Below are 22,671 nucleotides of genomic sequence, written 5' to 3' on the forward strand. Positions count from 1 at the left end.
ATACTGTACAATAGCTCTTTATAGATGGCTTCTAGTTTTAGCAGTGAAAATATTTCACATATTTCACATATTTTTCAGCATGTAAAATAAAGGCATTATGTTTTTCTTAGACACAGAGGCCATCTTGTGGCAGAATGTTGGTAGTTGTATTAAAATACTAATTTAGATGGAAAAATGAAGTCCAATTTGTTGCAATATTTCCAGTATTATTTGTAGTACCATCATACATAGAAGCATGATCATAATATACATACATTGTGACAGTACCTGCTAAGCCTGCAGCACAATTAAGATTTGTCAGCAAGACATACAGGGATTCTATGTAGTCTAAATATTAATAAAGTTTATATTAATAACTTTTAGATTTAATTAACATTTAAAGTTTATATTATATTATTAAAGTGATGGTGGTGGGTTTAAAAGAGGAAAATAATTGGTGCATTGAATCCAGAACAATAACAGTAAATAAAAAATAATTATGCACAGGTGGACTTGAAGAAAGAGCTGCATCTATTGCTCATGGTTAGAGCAGTAGGGAAACCGCACAGATGTGACAGCCTGTGTAGTCACAAATTGATACTTGTATGTGTAAATACCAAGCAGTCAGCTTTCTCCCAGAATTTTGTGATTCACTGTCACTTTCCAGCTATGTTGAGCCTTTAACAGACATTTCAAAGTTCACCTTTTAGAGAAATTTGTGGTGTGTTGTATGAGGTGGATTGCAATATAGCAGCAACTAACAGAAGACTCTTAATTAGAATATTATTTCAGTAGAAACACATTTATAAAAGTCCAACCCTGCTATTGCTCTGACTTCTAAAAATCAGGTTAGTTTTACTTAGCATTCTAGAAAGAAATGAGTTTTTAAAGATTAAAATACATGGCTAAGGAATGTTACAAATACGCCTGGTATACTATCTGTACCTTCAGTACAAGAACCCAGTATAAGCAAGCAAATTTCAAGGCACTACATCTTAAAACTTACATGAAGAAATACCCCTATTTCCAAATTTGATGGTAACCTGAAAAAGAAAACACAGTACCAGGACAGATAAAAGTGAGGCATCAAATCTGGTAAATTCTGGAAACAGATTAGATATTTGCATATGGTAACACTGAAATCTGATATGACATTCACAAGGATAAAAAACATTCACTAAGAATATAAAAGTCAAGATTAATTACTAACAAACTTGAAAGTAAGAAAAAATTTCCTCTGTCTGTGCATTATAATGATCTGTTATGCTTTTCTCTGAAGAATCTGATAGCTATTACTACTGGATGTAAAGTATTCCATGTATCATGGAATGATTCATAAAAGTTTGAGAAAGTGTAGTGAATAATTCCTAGTGTTTAAAGAATGTAGAAATATGATTCTATGTCAACTGAGTATGGTATGTGCAAACAATTAAAATCCTTAGAAACCTATGCAGACCAGTCCATAATCCTTCATACCTATATTTTCAGTATCTCACTTTTCCACAGGAGAAATGTTCACTTTTAGCAAGCAAGGACATTGCTATTTTACTTTGCTTTAGTAAAGGGGTTCAAAATAACATATAAATAAGCAGTATGATCCCTGACTGGTATCCCTGTCACTCATTCATCCAAAGATATCACAGTAATATTCACACCTTTCAACAAAAAAAGACGAGAAATGGGCTGTTAGTTGCCAGTGATTCTGTCAAGTGAACACTTTATTTTGCCACTTAAAATGAAGTTCTTCTGAAAGATCACTTCTGCCACTCTTCCGCAAATAGTGAGACAGGAGCTGCTGTTTATCAGCTGACCTTGGAAGGGTCTTTTTCCAGCAGCAAAGCAGCTCATAGATCTGTTGTGTTAAATTATCAGGGCACTTCAGCTTAACAAGCTGAAGCATGCTCCGCCGAACAGGTAAGCATAAAGCAAGCAATGATGTATTATCTTCTGCAAGCTCTTCTGCAAGCCAATATAGCAAGTTGTCCCATAGGGCCTCTGAAGGGCAAAAATCAGTAAATTAAGAGCATTATTCTTCTGCTGTGTAAATCTTTCTTTTTTTTGAAAAGCTTTCTAAAGCTGGAGGCTCAGTAGGTGAACTCCCCAACTAAATATGGCTTGGTCTTTAATGAAAACATCATCACTTCTTATTTCTGATGTAATTTTTGGTAACTGCACTGAGACATGAAGTCAATTTAGTCAAGAGGAGATTCATCAATGATCTATAACTTTTGGAACTGCATGGGGAAAGCTAGCAATAAAATAAAACCGTTTGGGCATTTCCTATGACTAATACATAACTTATACTGGAGCTTTCCAGTACAAAGTGAATCTCCTTATACAGAAAAATTTATGCTGCTCAAACACCCCACCACAACATTAACTTACAAGAGCTTTTGCATTTCATGGTAAACAGATCACTTTTTTTTTCCTTTGAATAATATCTTTTAACACATTAACTACTTCGGTTCATGAATATGGCATTTTAAAATGTCAGTTACAGCTGAAACAAATCTTGGCATTTAAAAAAAGTAAATAGCAAATATAACTATTATTTATATTGACGTTAATATATTATGTATGCGCTCTTACCCGATGACTCAGAAGAAATTCTTTTTGTGCTTCGTGGACGGTTGATCAACTTTTCATACTATCAAAGAAAATGTGTGAAGGAAAGAGAAATTACTAAATCACTAAGGGAGGATGGAGTGGATTGCAGTAAATCAGCATTTAAGACAGGTCCTACCTACATAGATGATTTGTGTCATTATTAAAAACCAGTTAACACCATCAGCAGGTAAAAATCAGTATACAGCTTTAAAATAATGAAACTAAGTCTCTTTACACCAAATGGATGTTTATTGCATCTTATTAAAAAGTTTATAATCTATGCAATTTTATAAATGTTTGATTAGAAGCATTATGGCATGACTGGTGTATATAAACTGGGTGTATAGAAAATCTGTATAGAACCTTCGTACATGAAGTGGATTATAATTTCGAAATTTCGAATACTGCAGTAGCTTTGCCTTGCTGTCTCTGTGTTCTTATTACAGCTGTGGGCATACCAGACTCTTTCAAGGAAAATTTATAGGTTTGTAGGTATGCAGAGCTATAGTAAGGTCTAGAAATCATACTATGTTTGTAGCTATAGTTATTTGGTTTACATGGTTCAACTTTTAATTATAAATCACTAATAATAATCAGAATTCACAAGTCAAGTTCCATTAGAAAGTGGAGTTCTTCCTGTTTCTTCCTCTGAACACTGGAGAGAAAGAAAAAAAATACTTTGTCCTTTTTCCCTATGACTGAGAAGGAGGACAGTCTTGTGGGCTTTACTCTTGTTTCCTACTCCATATAGAACAAGAAATTACTTACATAAGCCCTGAGCACAATAAGATATTAATTTGTATCAAGTGAAGTTCAGCTCTTTTTTTTTTTGTTAAAAGCTGTAATTGTCCTCTTTTAGTGCTAATGTTACTTTTGTCACACACAGTCAGTTTTATTACCTGGCTGTTTATGCACAGCTTTCCCTGTGAGACGTGTTCCAGATTTATTCTCTGAGCTTCTTTTTCCATTTGTGAATTAAGAGCATGAAACGCTGGCTGGACAAATTACTCTCCTTTTACTGCTGGGCATACTGAGCCTTGCTGAGCTTATCTTAAATACTTTTATAATACAGACTTCATATATTGTTCAATATTTGGAGTGCTTCATACGTACTGAACTACACATCCAAAAGGTCAATATAATCATAACTGTTACCAATTCACCTGTGAAATAAACAACTTTTCATCAGGCAGCCATCTTGGTAGGGGGTTTCAGTGTGCACAGGATGCACACTGTATGCACTGCTTGGCAGTGCAAAACCATCCTGTGCTGTACTCATCTTGAGATCTGAATCTGCCTTGTCTTGGACGTGCCCTAGTGTGAAGATGGCATAACATGGCTAAAAAAAGCCCTCAAAACAAGAGAAATATAAAGCTCTTCCAGAAGGGGGCATTGTTTTTCTTCCAAGACTCAGCCTCCTTTGGCTTCGTTTAATTATGCATTTATATTTAAACTTATTTTCATTCATTAATGAGAATTTAGCACCTCAAAGGTCTGTATGAGATTTTCAAAGTTATTGTAGATGAACTCAATTACCCGTGCATTGACTTTAATCTGAACCACTTTATGCTACTTAATGTTAAAATAGTAGTAAAAATGAGAAGAATTGAAAATGAATATTGTCTAGAAACAGTGTAATAATATACAATGCATTAGATCCAAAACATTAAACCTGCCTTTAAAGATTAAATATCTGTGGTGAAGCGCTAAATTCACCCACGGTTCAGCTGCACTGGCATGTGGCACCACTGTTCTGGTTGACAGCATAAGTAAAATACTCTTAGCAGTCAAAGCAGTTTTCTAGTCTGGAAGGCCCTTCAATTAGCTAAGCAACTGCCTTTCTGAAGCAGAGGATCACATGCTATTTTGCTGTTAGACAGTCATTAGACATAAAACTTCAGCAGAATAGTAATTTGATAATGCTTGTATGTATTACAACAATGTCTTTTTGCAAAGCGCTCTGATTTCAGCCAGCAATACTGAAGTGCTCTGTCAAATGGACCTCTGAGACATGACCAGACTCTACTAGCATATCAAACAGGACAGACAGAAAAGGAGAAATTAACCTTTTAAACTCTTTAGCCCAGTTTCACATAAATACAACTGCTTTGAAATCAGTAGAAATATTACTGATACGCACTCACATACTTGACATCAGAACCTAATCCACTGTATTCAACTTGTGCTGAAAATAACAGGTTTGACCAACCAGTGTTTTCCATGCTGAGGAAATGAAAGCTCCATAACAGGAATTGTTAGTGAAGATCAGCTTACTTCTGTACAAAGGTAGCATGCTTAAACTAAAAACTGATGTGACGGGTTACATACAAAGTAAACAACCACTGCTTTGACCACTGTCAGAAATATATTTGTCAGACAGTAGATAATATGGCATGTACATATAACACACATCCACAGTTCAAGAGAAATTTAGGCAGGAATTTTAAAGAAATGAGTGAAAATGTAAAAATGTAGTCAGAATGGTTGCCTTAAAAAGATCCCATCTGTCTTTGTCACAATCAAGATCAGGCATTGTGGATGGTACTAACTCCATCATCTGGCAAAAGGGAAAAAAAAAAAAAAGAAAAAAAAAAAAAGAAAAAGCCCAAACTTCATTTCGTTTTGTAGAGAAAATTTTTATTGTTACTGCCAACACTGAGTATTTGTGATCTCATGTGTATTAAAACTAATCCCTTAACATGTTTAAATTAAACTGAAGATACTTGTTAACTCAACAAAGTAGTAGAAATGTAAATAGTCTTTGCTGTTCTTACCCTGCATTTACTGCTATTTCAGGGATTTTATTCCCAAACCACGAAAGGCTCCCCCAGCATACTGGGAGCAAGTGAGAAGTCCATCAACAATGCTAGTTTAGAGTCGCCTAATTCACAGTTAAGACAGGAGAGCCTTACTGTGACAACTGGAACTCTGTAAGCAGCTGTGTTAGTGTGAGCAACACTGTACACAGCACAGCATTATCAATAGGCCAGAGACAAACCTAAGCATTATAATTTAATATACTTTTGAGATTTGTGGCAGCTTAATTGCTGTACTGTAGCAGTATACATGTGATAGAAACTAGCAAAATTGAAGGGTCATTGCTTGGGTGTATGTCTACACACAGGAATGTGGTCAGATAGTTCTGGATGCTTTGGCAATATATATTAATAGCATCAGCATATGACTAATTATGGACAGTGCCAGTCTCGGTTCATATTATATGAATATTAACACAAGACTTGTACTTTAATGAAGTGGTAAATAGCAGTTGCATTTGACAGATGGTTGGTGTAGTTGTTTGTATAATTAGTGCATTAAATTTCTCCAAGACTGTGTTTTCTTATCCAATTTTAACTATTTCCTTCTATTCGTTGTATTCATTAGAAAGCCCATCTAAATGTGAAGACATATCTGATTAAAATTTGTTGATCAGATCATAGACAGTAAAACCAGGATAAAGTTCTTATATTAGTTTTTGCTGTCAGTGCTTTCATCACTGTTAATAATTTTAGAACACACTGTAAGATATGGTAAGTAGTTAGAATTTCCTTGTCATTACTCTAGCATTTAATTGCATCTGGATCATTATGTTTAATATATGGTCTGTCTCTCTGCCAGTCAATTCCTTTTCTAGCTCAAACTGCAAATATCCTGTGAAAATGAGTTCACCTTTTGATTATTTTTGTATGTAAAAAGTACATTGTTTTATATTATTGATTACACCCGTGACTAACCAATATAATTGTTCTTATATCCTGCAAAAGGGGATATAATTATTCCTTTTTCAGCTCCTCCATAATATTCATAAGTGTACACAATATTTCAACTTTTACAAAAACTGCCTGAATTGTTGTCTTCAATGTATGGTCTCTCTGCCTGGAACCACTCCATGTTTCTGACCACCTTCTCTCTGTCCTCTTCCAAGTCCTCTTTCTAAGCTCTATGACCAGGACTGCAGAGTGCACTCATGATATGGATGCCTTATAGTTACATGGCATAATCTTGTTTCCATTTTGTTGTCTAATCATTTAGAACATTCCATTTACCTTTTGCTGCTGAACACTCTGGAAGTTTTCAGAGAGCAAAATGACAAAATATTTCTTTTTTAAGTGGTAATAGGTAATTTAGAGTCTACCAGTATACAATTAGATAGGTACTTCCACCCCAAGAAAACACTTACTGGCATCTACATTATCTAGTTTATTTTCTAGTCATTCAGTATCATTATATTTTGTGATTCTTCACAGACAGCTTTAGTACTCTGAATATTTTGTACTGTCATCAGACTTTCCATTTAATTATTCACAAGTTTCTGAGAATATGTTAGCATGGATCTGTGTGGGACTTTACTAGTAATAATTTTTCATTGAGAAAACCAACCGCTTTTCCCTACTCTTCTTTCCCTATCTTTCAGCCAAGAAAAAGAAAAAAGACAATATTTTTTGTTCTTAAAGTCTCTGTGAGTTTGTTCAGTACAGAATTCAAGATATGCTTGGCTGGAAGAAGGTAGGAAGAGCAAAAGAGTGAAGAACATTATAACTGTGTTAATTGATGTTACATACCACTAGATGATGGTGTGGGTGAAATTCCCATTTGCCTCCTGTATTTATATACCAATAGGAAGGTACATTGTATTTAATTTATTAATTATACACTAAAGTGAAATAATAAGCTTCATTGATGTTTTATAATGCTTCAAAAGGATGATAACTGAACTAGCTAAATTATTAAGGAATATTTCTTCTCTACTAAAAAAATCTGACTTTAATCATTATGAATTTTAAATTATTACACTGGATGGATGGAAGATAGATCAAAATGTAGGAAGGTTCACCAAATACAGCAAGGTATAAATTTTTTTTACTAAGATGAATTGCAACGTAAGGGATGATGTTATTTTGATGCTATTCTTCATCCTAGAGGGAGACATTTCATTCTGTGTACAACAGAAAATACAAGTCATGTAATGAAAAAGTTATCAAAATGCAAATGTTTTCAAGCATTTTGGTCTAATATTTGCATTTAATGAAGATTCTGACTCCTTTGAAATGCACCCTTTAAAATACGTTTACCAGAAGCAAAAGAAAAATTATTTGCAAGATGCTGCAACACAGGTTTTCTGAAGTGATATAATAACTCAGTCTCTCTAAGCAGACTTTTTGTGCATCGACCTTGGGTCCTCTGTGCTTGAACTGATTCTGTTAAAAGTAAAGCCACTATTCAAAAAATAGATTTAGAGAAAATATTCCCAAAGGCTATCACCATTCCTGAGGTTTGATTTAATTTCTAATTTATCAGCAATGATCTTGTTATACAGTTCCTCCATCTAATTCCATTTAAATGAGGAGGCTGCCTGTGTGCTACTGTGTACCCATATATATTATATATTCTCACACACTTATACAGACTGACCAGACTTCAAGATCTCAGCCACACTGGGAAAGACGAAACACGGCCTTAAATTTAGTATGAGAAAAGGGGTAGTCAGAAATATTTGTTTTGAAAAGTCCAAATAGAACATTTAAGGATGAATATGTATAGCAGTAGGCCATATATGCCAACCCAAATCTAAGACACTTTATAATTACTTTTCTGGTTTAATATAAATGCAGTTCAATCCTTTAAATCTTGTTCTTATTGCACGGTAATATTAAATAAAGTGGAAAAACGGGATGGAAGCTAGGCAGGTGGATGGAAGAAAACTAACTGATGCCTAGGGTGTGCCACAGATTTTTCTTTTTTTAAATCATCCCACTGGACCTCAAGAGTTTGCATTTCCCTCTCTGTGAATACTCCACACAGAATACTAGACCTGTGGAAAAGCAAAGTGCTTGAAAGCATGTGATTCTTAAAAGAAAACTTACACTTGATATGGAGTTTGTCACTAAGAGAGATCTCCTCCTAAAATCTTCTGCAGTTAATTGTTCTTAATTTTTACTTGAGAGAATGGAGATGAGACAGAAATCAAGAGGTATGCTTACAAAATAAAACATGTATTTGCAGGTCATAGGTTAAGGAAGAGTGAAGTCAATTAAATTCAAAAAGAGAGAGATGCTACTGCTTGTTACTAGAGATTTAGACCAAGTGCTACTGTACATAAGTTGACATTAAAATGTATGCAAATCTGATAGCAGCAGTCTAGCAGCAGCATTTTGTACAATATAGGGTACTGATACCTAGGCTCTTTGAAAATATTACAATGAGATTTCATTGCAGGAATATTAAAGATTAATTTAGGTAGCAATACCTTTCACCAGAGATGGACATAATTGCCCGTATGGCTGTATTGCAGAGGCTTATCAGGCATAATAGGAGACGACTCAGGTGATAGGAGAAAGATAGGTTACATGAACCATTTAATGGTCCTATAGTTTGCAATTCTGCACTTCCAAGACAAGGACATAAGAAGTACATAACTGAAATTTAACCAATAATTTCTCAGGGCCATACCATTTGGGGAGAGCAAATGGGTGAGAGCAGGTGGGTTCTACTCAACATTTTTTTCTGCTCGTGCTTGGATGAGGGTCCCTCCCACCCACTAAAAGATATTCTGAGGGTGTTTGTACATTGCTGATGGATCAGAACTGCTCCATCAGAGACTCCTGTGTGTATCTGTAAAGCAAAAATCATACCAAGATCCTTTTGCCTAATAAATATGTCGTAAGGAAAAAAGGGAGGGATCTCTAACATTATCAAATGAGAAACCTACCTTAGGCAACGTTAGTGCTAATTTACATAGTGGAGACTGATGGTGATATTCACCATATGGCAAGGGTTGTTCCCATTTCTTGGTTATCATCTCTCTGGTAATTTTATAAAACACTGCTGTTCCTTTGTAATGAGGTGAACTGTAGTTACCAAATTCATCCACTTCTTTAATTTGGAGCTCCAGCCTGGGTTTTCTTTGTGAATGAAAAATCAGCCTGTAGACTTTTCCAAAATCTTTTCCATTCTCTGCAGTACATTAAAAAAGAAAAATTTTTAGGCTGTATTTAGATGCTTGGCATCTAAAATAATTCATTAGGGTGAGTCAAATAGAGCTAATCACATAACATTTCATTGTTCTTTATCATTATTATTACTTTATATTGAACATCTGAAGTTCAAACATTCCTGCCAGCCTGCTTCAGTAGTTGTAATGTCTTCATAGTTACCTTTCTTAGCCCCTGAATTGTTGGCATAAGGTCTAAGTGGTGTGGCTGTGCTACAAGTTTAAAAGTAAGGAACACACAAGGGGATAAAGTACATAACAAGGAGAGAAAAAAAAAAACCACGTTGCTGTGAATGGAAGTATATGCTTTCCATTTATTCAGAATGGATATCTGTCTATCTGTAACAACAAAATGAATGGAGGTGGAGAAGTAGGTGAATTTTTAGGATTTGTATTTCAATTTTGATTGATGTAACACTATCCTTTGCATATACGAGCAGGCAGTCCTTAGGGGCTAGAGACTTCTCTTTGTAAAGAATAATCCTTTCTTTAGGAGTTTTCAATGGGAGAGTTTATGTACAAAATGTTCAGAGGGCCAAATATATTTTTATATGTTCTTTCCAAAACTGACAGAAAGAATATATCTAATTTTGGATTAAACTTTCCTGAGGCTTCTTATCTCTTTTCCCTTTAAGCAAATCTCTGAATGATGGCGGCCACCGCATGGAATTTTTGAGGCTGCTGATGGAAACTGCATAACAACTGTCTCATCAACTCAATTCACAATGCAGCTCACAAAAGCAACATTTTGCACTGGATTTCAATGTTTAATGTTGATCACTTTAAGTGAATCTACACAGATAAAATAGCAGACTGTTTCATTTTGTTAGGAATCTGTTTAATTCTATGAAATATGCTTTATGTTAAAAAGCCATTGATGGAATCCTGCCCTTTTGAAGTGAAAAATAAAATACCAAGGGACCGGGTTTCACAGAATGGCAGAGGTTGGAAGAGATCTCTGAAGACCATCTTGTTCTGCTCAAAGCAGGGTCACCTACAGCAGGTTGCTCAGGACCTTGTTCAAATAGTGCATTTTATTTTTCAGTTGGAGCAGTTTCACATGTAGCTCCATGCACGTATCTTTTAAAAGAAATAAAACACTGAACTAAATGTGCTGTGACTAACCACAATCTACTAATGCTCACATACAGTGTATCTGAATAGCTGAGGTGATTGATAATGTTCATCCCAGATGCATGAATTAATTACCTTACCTGAAGCAAAAATATTGCCTCTAAATGTAAAATGAATCTGCTCTCCTTCTCTTAATGGGAACTGCTGCGTAGGTTCTGGGGGACCAATGTAGCCCTCCTCATGGAGATTTTGAAGTTCGCAGCTCAATTCTTTGGATGGAGATAGCAAAACTACTATTTTATATGGGTTTTCTCTTTTCCGATATAGTATCACATTAGCCATTGTGCTACAAACAGCTTCTTCCAGAGCCTGAGCAAAGAGGAGGAGATACGTGTTTTCCAAGAGGAATGAAAAGCGAATGACCACAAAGCTGTATTAAAAAAAAAGAAAGCAAGAAAATAAATAGCTCTAGCTTAAATCATTTTATCAACTGCTAACAGTTTATTATGTAAAATAATACAGGGCTCAGTCTCCAATGGACCTTTTGCTACCTCCTTTTTTTTCTTGTTTCCAGCACATGAAAGGGTAGAAATTTGTATGCTTCCGTAGTGTAGAGTATATTGACTCTCTATGATTTCAAATATACACAAATTTTAGATGAAAGTAAGAGAAAATTTCCTAATAAGGAATAAAAAATAATTGGTTTTTAGTTAGAGAGCAAAATTACATTTTAAAATTAAGATTAATATCTGCATTTTCTGTTTCAAGTTTTGTATATATTACATTGTGTACAGTCTATAGATCAAAAAATATTTAAACAAATTTATACTTCCTGTAATTAGGAGTAACAAAACTAAATGATCTTATATTGCAAAGTGGAAGAAAGAGATGCTGGCAAGTTAATAATTAATAGTGAATGATTTCTTAACTCCACTAATTTCCATTGATTGTATACTTGAAAGCAAATATTTTAGTAAATAAAATGTTATTAAATTATTCATACATTACCTTTCTAAATGCTCATTTAGTTCAAATGATACAAGCCCATTCCGTGCATTCTGGATAATAACATCATCAAACACCTTCCACCCTTCTCCTCTGTTTCTGTGACCTAATAACTTCAAAGTATCACTGAGATTCTCCCCATTTTTTCTCACAGAAGCACTCACAGCCCTGGAAAGCCAAGAAATTATAGGAAAAATATATAATGAAAAATAGATCCTTAGAAAGAGTAAGCTTGTATTTGTAGCTCTGCTTTTTCTTTTGCTTTCCTTGATGGCTACATGTGGTTTTTCCACCTTACTGAAAACCTACATCTGGAACTATAGTCCAGAGTACGTCAGTGATATAATTGTTAAAAGGTTTTAGTTTTTTTGGTTTTTTTTTTCAATTCTCCAGAAAGGGACAAAAAGGAAAAACAAAGGTTTCTACCTAAATGACTCTGTATTAATGTATCGTTTACTATCATGCACAGTAATTATTATGGGTTGTTCCTGAGTCATTCATCAAGATTTAGATTCTCTGGAAGTAGATATCTGAGAAAAAAAGAAAAAAAACCCAACAAAACCAAACCCAAAACAAAACCCAGCAGCCAACCTTTTCTTCCAGAAGCGAATATTACTCAATAACCACAAAGGAATTTAGAAAATAAGAAATGACTGCTATCCATTATCTCTTTCAAAAGAGAAAATAAAAGTAGCTTCTCTTCAAATCAGGTGATTACACTCAGAATGAAGCAACTGTGACATGACGTGCTCTGGCTAATTTCTTCTAATGAATGAAACATGAGGGTTTTTTTTACAGAAGCCCATAACAATCACACACACCTCTCCTTACCAATTTTTAAAAATGGGATGTGAGTAATCCATTCACCTCAAATGCACATCATATGTACAGTCCAAAAAAGAAAATATTCCACAGGACAGCCTAAGCATTTCTCAAGCATACAGCCTCAGCCTATGTGCAAATACAGGACAATGTTGGCATCATTTTCTAAGGAATTTGTATAGAAATAAGCAATCAAGCCATGGTCTTTTCATGGATGTGCTTTGATTGAGAATCTAAAGTGCCATTTAGACAAGGACAGATGCCACGAAGGTACTGCAACACCATTAAATGCTTCTGGTACAGGATATGAAATTTGAAGGTCTTATAAATTGACACGGGCACCCTTTCCAAATCTGAAGTTTGTCATAAAGATGGATGTTTAGTCTAAGACACCAGTGTGAATGTAGAGCTCTTTAAAACATGATCTGAGAAGTTTTGTAAAAATGGAAAACTAGAAGATTGTCTGCCTTCTCCATCTGTACCTTGCTTATTTTCAAGACAATCACAATCTTGGCATGTGGATGAATTTTAAAAAAGATAATGTTTAGCACAGTAGGAATAAGCTAACTCTTTAATGACCTAAAGTAGAAGTACTTGAAAGCTGACTCTTGTCCCAGGCTAGTCCCTACAAAGAAATCGCAGAAAGCCTTTCTGAACCTGGAGTTGCCCATGGTAGCAGAACTGGAAGGACAACAATCAAATGGTAAGTTCAGATTAATTTTTTTCCTGCATGAGATGGTAAAAACACCATCTATTTTGCTATCAAAATAGATGAGGTCTTCTTTGGCTTTTTTTTCCACTAGAAATCTTTATCCCTATCCTCGTATGCATGCTGGATAAATGTCTTTGAACCTACAGTTAACAACTGAAATGGAGAGGGTTTTTTTAGGAGTCCCTATGTTTTAATGCTTTTTAAAGATATTCCAAAAGGTCTAAGTTTTAGAAATTTTGCAGTGAGTGCATTGGAAAAATCTAGGCCTTTATTTAGTGCAGCAGTGACCACAAAACTGACTTACTCCAAACCATTGTGTCATAAATTTTCACTCAGGTAGCCATTGGATTGTGTAGAAGTAGAGATTAGAAAATTCAAAGGCCAGGGTAGCCAAACCACTGACTAGTAAAATTATGATCGTAGCAGTTTTGAGACATGGTTATTCTCTATGTTCAATGTTTGGCTTTGGTGAAAATGGCTGAACATTTCTTGCTGAAAAAATCCATGCATTTTTCATCCTGACTCCTGTTAAAATATAGTGGTCAGCATATTTAAAGATAATACATCAAATGCCATATGAATTTTCCTGGTAAAGCTGTAGCATGAGAATTGTGGGGATTTGCTCTAGGGTTTCTAACAATGTCTCTCAGTATAGCAGACTGTATTAAGGAACTAATACATCTTTAATACAAAAAATTATTAATCAGCAACTGTTAAAATTAATTCATTTTGATGTTTTGAAAACACCGAATTTGTAGTGAAGTTGTTCTTACCGAGGCTGGTATGCCGTAGCAGCCCTCTTTACTGTAGCACTAATGGCTCTCACATGTTCTGCCTCTTCTCCTTGCCTTTTTTTTTCTGGGTTTGGAGGACAGGGTAGAGTAATAGTGACTGAACTGTTAAATGGTTGGGCTGAAGGGTGCTGAGCATAAACCAGTACACTAGTAGATACCACTGAGTGGTACATACTGTGTCTTGCTTTCAATGTGGAAACCAATGATGGTTCAATTGGCTGCACCTAAATAGGGAAAGCAATTGTACAATTAATTTGCAAATTAATAAATCTTCTCTTACATGCCTGTTTTTAACAAATTGATTTATCTTTTGGAATTGGATTAGACTATCACAGAAGTTTTAGGCTCCTCTCTATAACTCAGAAACAACCCAATCAACATATCAGCATTTTATACAAAGCACAACTGAGTGCTTGAAAGTCATCAAAAACTGGAGCCTTTACTAAAATATTTTGACTGTTTGGTTCCTGCTTTGAGTTCAAGTTTTGAAATTCCCGACTTCCCTCCCAAGTTTGATAATTTTCTAAGATTTTTCAAATCTGTATTTTTTTCACTGTTAATTTTAGCTTCTCTGTACCTCAGAATCAATATTTTTATGGGGGAAGGGAGAAACACATTATAACTGAAGCAGATTTTGAGATTATTCTCAGCCTAAGACTAAGAGGTGACAAAACCTTCTGTTGCACTGCCTGGTACAAGTGACGGTCAGGTGAGAAAAATTGTTCCATTAAATTAAACACTGGGCCAAGCAGTTGAAGTTTGGAGCTGATGCTTATGTCATTATTGAAGACAACTGTATTTTCTGAAGTATATCAAAAAAAGGTAGGCAGCTCTTTTCAGCTAGAGATATGTTCACTGCTGACAATATCATGTGGCTTTAACAAAGTTCACAGGAAATCGTTTGCTGTGTATGCAGGTCGCAGAGCTACAAGCACTTTTCCCTTTTTCTAATAATAGAACAGGTTGCCTTTTAACATTATTGGCATCCTTGCTTCAGAACTGATCAGATACACAATACTTGCTCCATAAATATGTTATTTCAAGCTCACCTTTAACTGCATGGGTGCTGGAGAACTGAATGTTTCTGGAGGGTAATAGAAAGAGATTCTAGAATCCACACTCAGCTTTTGTAAGAGTCCTACCTTAGGGACAGTAAAGGTTTCTTTTTTTAAGCATGACAACACAGAAAAAACACCCAGCTGATAAATTTTCACTTCCGCAAAGGTTTCCTGCATAAAGAGAATGTGGGGTTAGAGCTCATGGGAAGGAAAGGAAGCTGTATTCTACAGCAGATTAGCTTTTTGAGAAGTCAACATTATTTATAGAGCAAAGTGTGAAATGAAAGTAGATTGAATATTATTGCCACTTGGATGCCCAGTTATCTGGTGATCTCTAGTCATCGTGCGATGTCATTAATATTATAGTGTATGATTGGGGTCAATTGAAATAAGCGCATAAACTGGGTGTTGAATCTGGCCCAATGCAATTCTTCTGCAGTTAAAATAAAGAACCATCCTGCGTTTCTCTGAGATGGAATTTGTATTCTTATACACAGAATTGTGTTACTTCTCTGAATGCAAAATAATTGCCCTTAAGTTTTTACTTTTATCAAATAATGCAACATATTACACTTACTTACAAAAATCATGAACCATTGCTCAATCATTAGTATTGTGGGAACAAGCACTTGCCTTAACATCACAAGTGAAAAAAGGGCCTTGTTAAATACTAGGTTTCAAATAGAATTAGATCTTGAGAAAGTAGGAAGAAAAGTTCAATTTAACCTTATGTATTGGGCAATATGGCTTAATAATGGCAACTTTACTTGTATAACTCCACAGAGGCTTAACTGGGAACCTGGGATGATGTTTTTGCAATGCTTAGATGAGAGGTTACCAACCTTATGGTTTCCTTGATATCCTTCCAAACAAACAGGAGTTAAGTAGTTTGATTGAAAGTTCACATCAGTCACCTTCACCATAATCTCCCGATAATTTCCTCTGAAGCATGAAGTAAATGGGATTGCAATGTTGATAGGGAAAGGGGTTGTTTTCTCATAATCAGAGCATTCAATACTGATGACATTGCTGACCAGCTCCTCAGAATCAGCCACCACCAAGGAACTAGCATCATTGACTATCTTACACTTAAGATTCTCCAGAGCAGTTGCAGGGGCTTTAATGAAACAAGCTACTTCACGTTCTTTCTTGCCACTCTCTTCCACTAGAAATCTGGAGAAAAAGAATATAAAATATTATTATATGTATTTTGTGTGGGGTGGTGCCTTGTATTTTTAATTAAATACTTTACTATAATGATGTGCTATATTGTAGCATAAGCAGATCATTCATAAGTGTATATGTTACGTTTAGCTTGTTTCAGAACAGCTTACAAATTATCATAAAAGTGACTAATTGGGGTCTTTTCCTACTGATTTCTAACAATTCGGGAATTATTGACTTTATTGTCTGGGACTCAGTCCCTCTCTGGCATTAAAAAAAGATAAATCTATGCAATCAAATAGAAAGTTACAGTTTACTTTAGACCAAATGGAAGATCTTCATTGTGCCTGCTTGAGTTGTAAACTGCTATTATGTGCATGACCAGCACAGCTGTTCAATACATGCATACTGAGTTTCTGGGCCCACAGATGTTTATATGTGTGCTAATAAGCAATATTTATGTATATCTGTTCCTAAAAACAAGAATATGTGCTCACTCTTTGTTCATCCAGTGCCTGGATTTTTGTACTTCACATCTTTGTGCTGAAGATGTGAAGGTCAATAGGTCATTCCTACAGATGTCATTATTTGTTTCCATTTTGCTGTCTTCCATTTGCTCTGTCAGTCTGTATTCTTCACTTTCTACCCCTTTTGAAGATTCTTTGACTACTGCCTTTCTCTCCTGTTCAAAAAGATTCATGACACTTCTGTCATCAATGTCTTTCACTGTCCCAGACAGAATGCCTTCCTCACTGCTCCCAACAGCATCTTGAAAAAACAGCTCTGGAGACTTTTCAGTAACAGAGCTAGGTGGAGGTCTATGAGGTTTATTCCTGCCATTGCAATCTTTTTTCTCTGTAACAGAATTCATTAGTAGTCTGTGTTCACCATTTTCCCTTTTCATTGGAGGTTCTCTGCTAACATCCTGTTCTCGAGCAGATACGTTTTCAGCTAATGATGCAACAATGTCTTTTTCCACAGTTTTAGTTTCACTTGGCTGGATTTGATTAACATTCTGAGTTTCAGTCTTGTTCATGGAAGGAGTTCTTTGGGATTGCTGACTGGGACTAGAAGATGCTTGCACAGACTCTGTTGCTTCTCCTTCAGAACAACACACATCTGTTTCCCTAGAAGAACACACATCTGTTTCTCTAGAAGCATTTTGCTCAGTCTGGATCTGAGAATCCTCGTCTTGTCTGCAGCTAGCAGCACAAAGTTTATTTTCTGCCTCTTTAAGGTGTGACACTGTCTTTATCAAATAATCCTTCACTTTCTGCAGACAATCTGTAATTCCATTGTACTCTGAGGAAAAAAATAGGCAACCAATTGAATTTTGCTATAAAAGCTAGCAAAAAAATATGAAAACTTTTATCCACATACCTAATGAATTCCACCTAATTCCATAGTACCATCCAATACATGAAGCACAATGTATTTTCTGGCTTTCATTTAGTATTTTTGCATTTATTGCAATTCAATATGAGTGAATTTCTGAAGAATTGAATACAACACAGTACAACTGTGTATTTGTCAAAGAACTGCTGTGGCAACTCTAATCAACATCTTTCTAATGATCAGACACTAGCTAAATTCTTAATGACAATCAGTCTAAAGTGTGGAATTGGTAAATAATAGTCAAATCAATTTGGGAAGAGCTTTAAAGCTAAACATTAATTATATATATTTCCTAAAATTGAATCCTGCAAGATTCTAATGCATGGGTCTCTCACAAAGCTGTTATACATGAGCTCAACATAAAATATGCTTAGGAGCTTTGAATTTTTGCCATGGAGAATAGAGGATAACACAAAAACACCAGCACTGAAGTTCAGCAGTTTGCAGCATGCAGTTATATTGTGGAGGTTGCTCTTGCATATAACCAAAAACCCCTGGTGAAGAAGGATGCACGAAAAGCACACAGCCACTACGTGACATTCATGTAAGATTTTATCTTTAATCTATTTATTTTATGATCCCTTATTTTTTCTTATCTTGCACCTTTTCCTGGAAATCCTTCCAGATATTCTCTCCAAGGATTTCAGATGTATTCCTTTCAGTTCTCCCCTCACCTTATGCTGTCAATCTCTACAACTAGAACTGTGTCTTCATTAGTTAGGTATATTGCAAACATCTTGGAAAATGTCTTGCTTATTTCTGTTTGCTGCATGAGATCCTGAAAAGCTTTGTTTTGCAGGTTAAATCCAATGGAAGTCTATAAAAATAAGAGAATTCTACAGAATGAAACACAGTATGGTGTGCTTTCCACTTATAAGGGACAGATACACAAGGGAAGGACAATAGAAAGGGCTGATATGTGTCTTGTGGGAAACCACTGGCTGACGTTCACTTTTTTCAATAACTTCATATGAACTAAATAACTAACTCAAAGTTTTCAACTTGGAAAATAATCTCATTGAGTAAGAATGTCCTCACATCAATGCGTGATGTTATATGATCTAGATAGGCCTTTCACTTTCATCTCTGTTTGCATCGGATTAATTTAAACGTACAAAGAGTATACAATTCAAGAGAAAGGTTTTTTTCTTGTTGTACTCAGTTTAAAAATTATTCCTTTGCAATACTTCCTCAGTTCCCAAATGACTTGTTATTGGATTTTGACTATATTAAAAAAGAAAAAAGATGCAGCAAACACATTTTTAATATATTTTTTTCCACTGGTAGTTCAAAGAAAAAAAAAAGTTTGTTCTAAGGTTCTGCTGTTTTTCCAGGGGCTCTTTTACAATAGAGAAGAAAAACTTCTAAATAATTTAACAGGGCTGAGAAATAAAATAAAAGGATTGGAAATAACATAGCTTCGTTTGCATAAGGGGTTGTAAAAGGCCTCTTCCAAGTCTGTCTGCAAGGCAAAGTTCAAGCCTCGGCAAAACTGCCAAAACTAACCTGTTTCCTGCCTGAAGTTTGCATTCTTGGAACAAAACAAAAACCCCAAAACAAATCATACAGCTCCTTCAACTTCCCTAAACTCAAGTTTGAAGCTAACAGGGTCATTCAAAACAAGGGCATGTTCATACACAGTGAATGTGACTTTTCTAGTACTGCAGTCCTTAAAGCCAAAGCCAAGCCCTGTAACTTTACACTACCCAACTGTGTCATGTGAAAAGACACTTTTTGCATTCTGTTACAAGGTTAACCTCGAAATAAGCTTACTATCTCTTTTGATTAGATAAGCTACTATTGCTTTTCTAACACTTTGCTTTCTATGCTTTTTTTGATGTTTCATAACACAGCTTTAGAGTACAGTTTATATGCAACTGTCTTAAAACCTTTTTGCTGACTGTTTTATGGAAAAGTGTTAGATGAGGAAAAGTAGCTTTTTGGAGGGAGAATGATACTGAATTCTCAGAAATTTACAAAAAAAGAAATCATATGAAGCCAACAGGGCAAAGTTGGCTTGATCTTGGAGCTTCAAAGTAGGTCCTTTTTTTACAAAAATGTTCTTTTATTATTGCAGACAGTTTATAAACTGTCTTTAGAACAAAGACTCATGAACATGGGCATTGCTAAAGATTTCTGCCTGGAATCTCTCTCTTTCTCTGTTATGCATCATGCTGTTTATTAAATTATTAAATTATTATTATTAAATAATAAATATTAAATTATTAAAATTAAATAATTATTAAATTATTAAATAATTATTAAAAATTAAATAATAAATTATTATTATTAAATGCAGAAATACTAGTTTTCTCCTTTGATGAATGTTCATTAAGATGTTGTTTCTGAGAAAAGGGTTTGTTTCATTTGTCACAAAATGATCCTGCATTTTTTTCAGAAATAAAATCTGGTTTTGGTCCTCAAAATAGATAACACCATTATTATATCCACATTGTTGTTGTAAATGCAAGAAATTGAATTCCACATGTTTACCTGTGCACTAAGATGGCACAAGTCTTTCTTATTTTTATTGTCACCTTTTTATGTTGCTACTTTTAGAGCACTGTAGGCTACATACATTGGTTTTACTTGGAGAGGTGCTGGCAGCGGGGGGGCCTCAGTGTGGAGGGGCCCAGGGCCACCCCATGCCTCACACAGCTGGCTCCACAACGCACCCACAGCAGGCCTGAGCTAAGCCTGTCAGCAAAGCTGCTGCTGCCTCTGTGAAAACATATTTAAGAAAGGGCAAGAACACCAGAGAAAAGTGAGGAGTGAAGAAAAAAGTGGGGGAAACAGCCCTGCAAACAGCAAGGCCAGAGAAGGAAGGGGAGGTGCTCCAGGCATGGAGTGGAGATTGCCTTGCAGCCAGCGGGAGAACAGCCTGGAGCAGATATCCACCCTGCAGCCCAGGGAGGACCCTGTGCCAGAGCAGGTGGATATTCCCTGAAGCGACTGCAGTCTGTGGGAAGCCCAGGATTTCCTGACAGGAGCTATGGGCCATGGGAAGCACCCACACTGGAGCAGGGAAAACTATGAGGAGGAAGGAGTGGCAGGGGGGAACCATTATAGATTGACTTGCCACCGCCATCCCCCTGGGCTCTGCTGGGCGAGGAGGCGGCAGAGGGGGCAGGAATGGAGTGAAGCTGAGCCTGGAAGAAAGGACGGCTGGGGGAAACGTGTTGTTTTAATTTTTTGCCTTTGTTTCACACTACCCAAATCTATTTCAATTGGCAATAAATTAATTTTTTCCTTCAGTGGAGTCCAGTTTGCCCATGATGGTAAGCAGCAAGCGATTTCCCTGGCTTTATACTGACCCATGAGCTTTGTCGTCTTATTTTCTCCTCCTGCCCTGTTGAGGAGGGGGAGTAAGTTGCTGGGTGAGCATCTGGTGTCTGGTCAAGATAAATCCACCAAAGTATAATATACATAAAACTTGGAAACAATCCTGTTTAGTTAATTTTATTTTTATATATCTATTTTCCTCTCACATAATGAGAATTACAAGTCTCATTGAATCTCATGTAATAGACTCAAAAATACAACAGTTGAAATATTAATTCATTTGGTCTCATGAATGACCAAATACTGAAGTACTAACAAATGAAAAGTAAGGTCCCTTAGCATCATAACACAGCAGAACTCAGCATCCAATATACCCAGTCCATTATCTTTACAGGTAAGCCCCTCTATACTTGCCTGGACGTGCAGTCAATTCCTTGTGTTTGTCACGGAGAGCACTCAGCAAGTGGCAGGTGTCTTGAATACTTTCCATAACGTTCTCCAGCTGCTGGCTAAGAGATCTGCTCAGCTGTTTTGTTAAAGAGATCAGTCTAAGCACATACTCCCCTATACCTTCATTATCCAGATCACTTCTCAGAAGCATATCTCTTGCTAGCAAGTTTAGGTGCCAGATTTTTTCCAGGACTTGGCCTGATGTGCCTGCAGGTGTAATCTTACCTTCAGCCATTTCCATTTTATGTTCAGAATATACTATTACAATTTTTTTTCTGCTCAAACACTTCCACGAGGTGTTGTCCTTGGTTCAGACTACTACACTGTTTAGTGTTTATAGCCTGAACATAATTTTTTAAAGTACTGTATTCCACACACACTGACAAATACAACTCTAGCTTAGAAATGCTGAGTTAATGTTGAGTATTAAAAAGTTACTAGGTGACAGAAAGGAGTGGCTCTTCTGTAACTAGGGGCAAGGATTGCCAAGAGATGCCAATGTACACCATATACCTTTAAGTGAGGTTATGTAACTCAGTTGACTTAAACGTCAGGAGCTCTGAGCAATTTCTCACTTCAGTGGTTGTAAATGGTCATTACTTATGAAATCAAGCTTAACTGTGAACTCATATAGTCATCAACAACAAGGAATTGTTTTCATTGCAAGCTAACATTAAATGCTGTAGGTCACTTGACACCATTTTTTGACAATTGTATTTCATTTGTTCAGAAACATCAAATAGGTGGGAGGGGTCCAAGCTGATCTGCAGTCTGGATGATGTATGTGAATTATATGTAGGTTTTAACAATACAAAAATCTACAAATCTAATTTTGTGACTAGCAAGAATTATTTATTAGCAACAGACAGTTAAAGAAACTTGCAGTGTTTTCTGGGGTGTGTTTATGTAACAGGCAAAGAAACGTAAAGGAAAACCAGGTACAGCTGAAAGTTCAAATAACTAATGACTGAAATTTTGCTTGACACTTTATAAGTTGAGAGCAAACTTACAAGAAAAACATGAACTCACTAAAGTTCACTGCGGCAGCAAGAGTTGACTATATGGGGCTCACAGGCAAAAAAGGACTGTCCTCAGGTGTACCACCATGAAAGCGGGCAGCACTGCTTTCACAGGGGCTCGTAACCATGTGTTCCTGGAGGCAACCTGGGAGGAAGCAGGGCCAGTGCCTGACAGGGCTCGTGTGCTCTTCATTGTCTTCGGTGGGTGAAATTTGAGCAATGATACCTCAATGATAGTATTTGCAATGATTTCCATTTCACCCAGCAAGTTCATGAAAAGAAGTCTCACCAGGATAGCATGGAAAACAAGTGGAGAAAC

The 22,671-nt window shown here is 35.9% G+C and overlaps 1 protein-coding gene across 1 annotated transcript; it reads right to left on the bottom strand.

Moving 5' to 3' along the window:
• Positions 1–1,684: 1,684 nt before the first annotated feature.
• Positions 1,685–21,568, bottom strand: DTHD1 (death domain containing 1). The gene is made up of 10 exons (XM_075092457.1): positions 21,298–21,568; positions 16,704–17,508; positions 15,885–16,215; positions 15,034–15,213; positions 13,964–14,208; positions 11,660–11,824; positions 10,792–11,081; positions 9,296–9,540; positions 2,569–2,626; positions 1,685–1,974 (listed from the first exon to the last, which is right to left on the bottom strand). Exons 1-10 carry the CDS (start codon positions 21,566–21,568, stop codon positions 1,685–1,687), a joined length of 2,880 nt encoding a protein of 959 aa, XP_074948558.1.
• Between the last annotated feature and the right edge of the window lie 1,103 nt (positions 21,569–22,671).

The sequence above is a fragment of the Phalacrocorax aristotelis genome, chromosome 4 (genome assembly GCF_949628215.1).
Source record: "Phalacrocorax aristotelis chromosome 4, bGulAri2.1, whole genome shotgun sequence".
In the NCBI taxonomy this organism is placed as follows: Eukaryota; Metazoa; Chordata; class Aves; order Suliformes; family Phalacrocoracidae; genus Phalacrocorax; species Phalacrocorax aristotelis.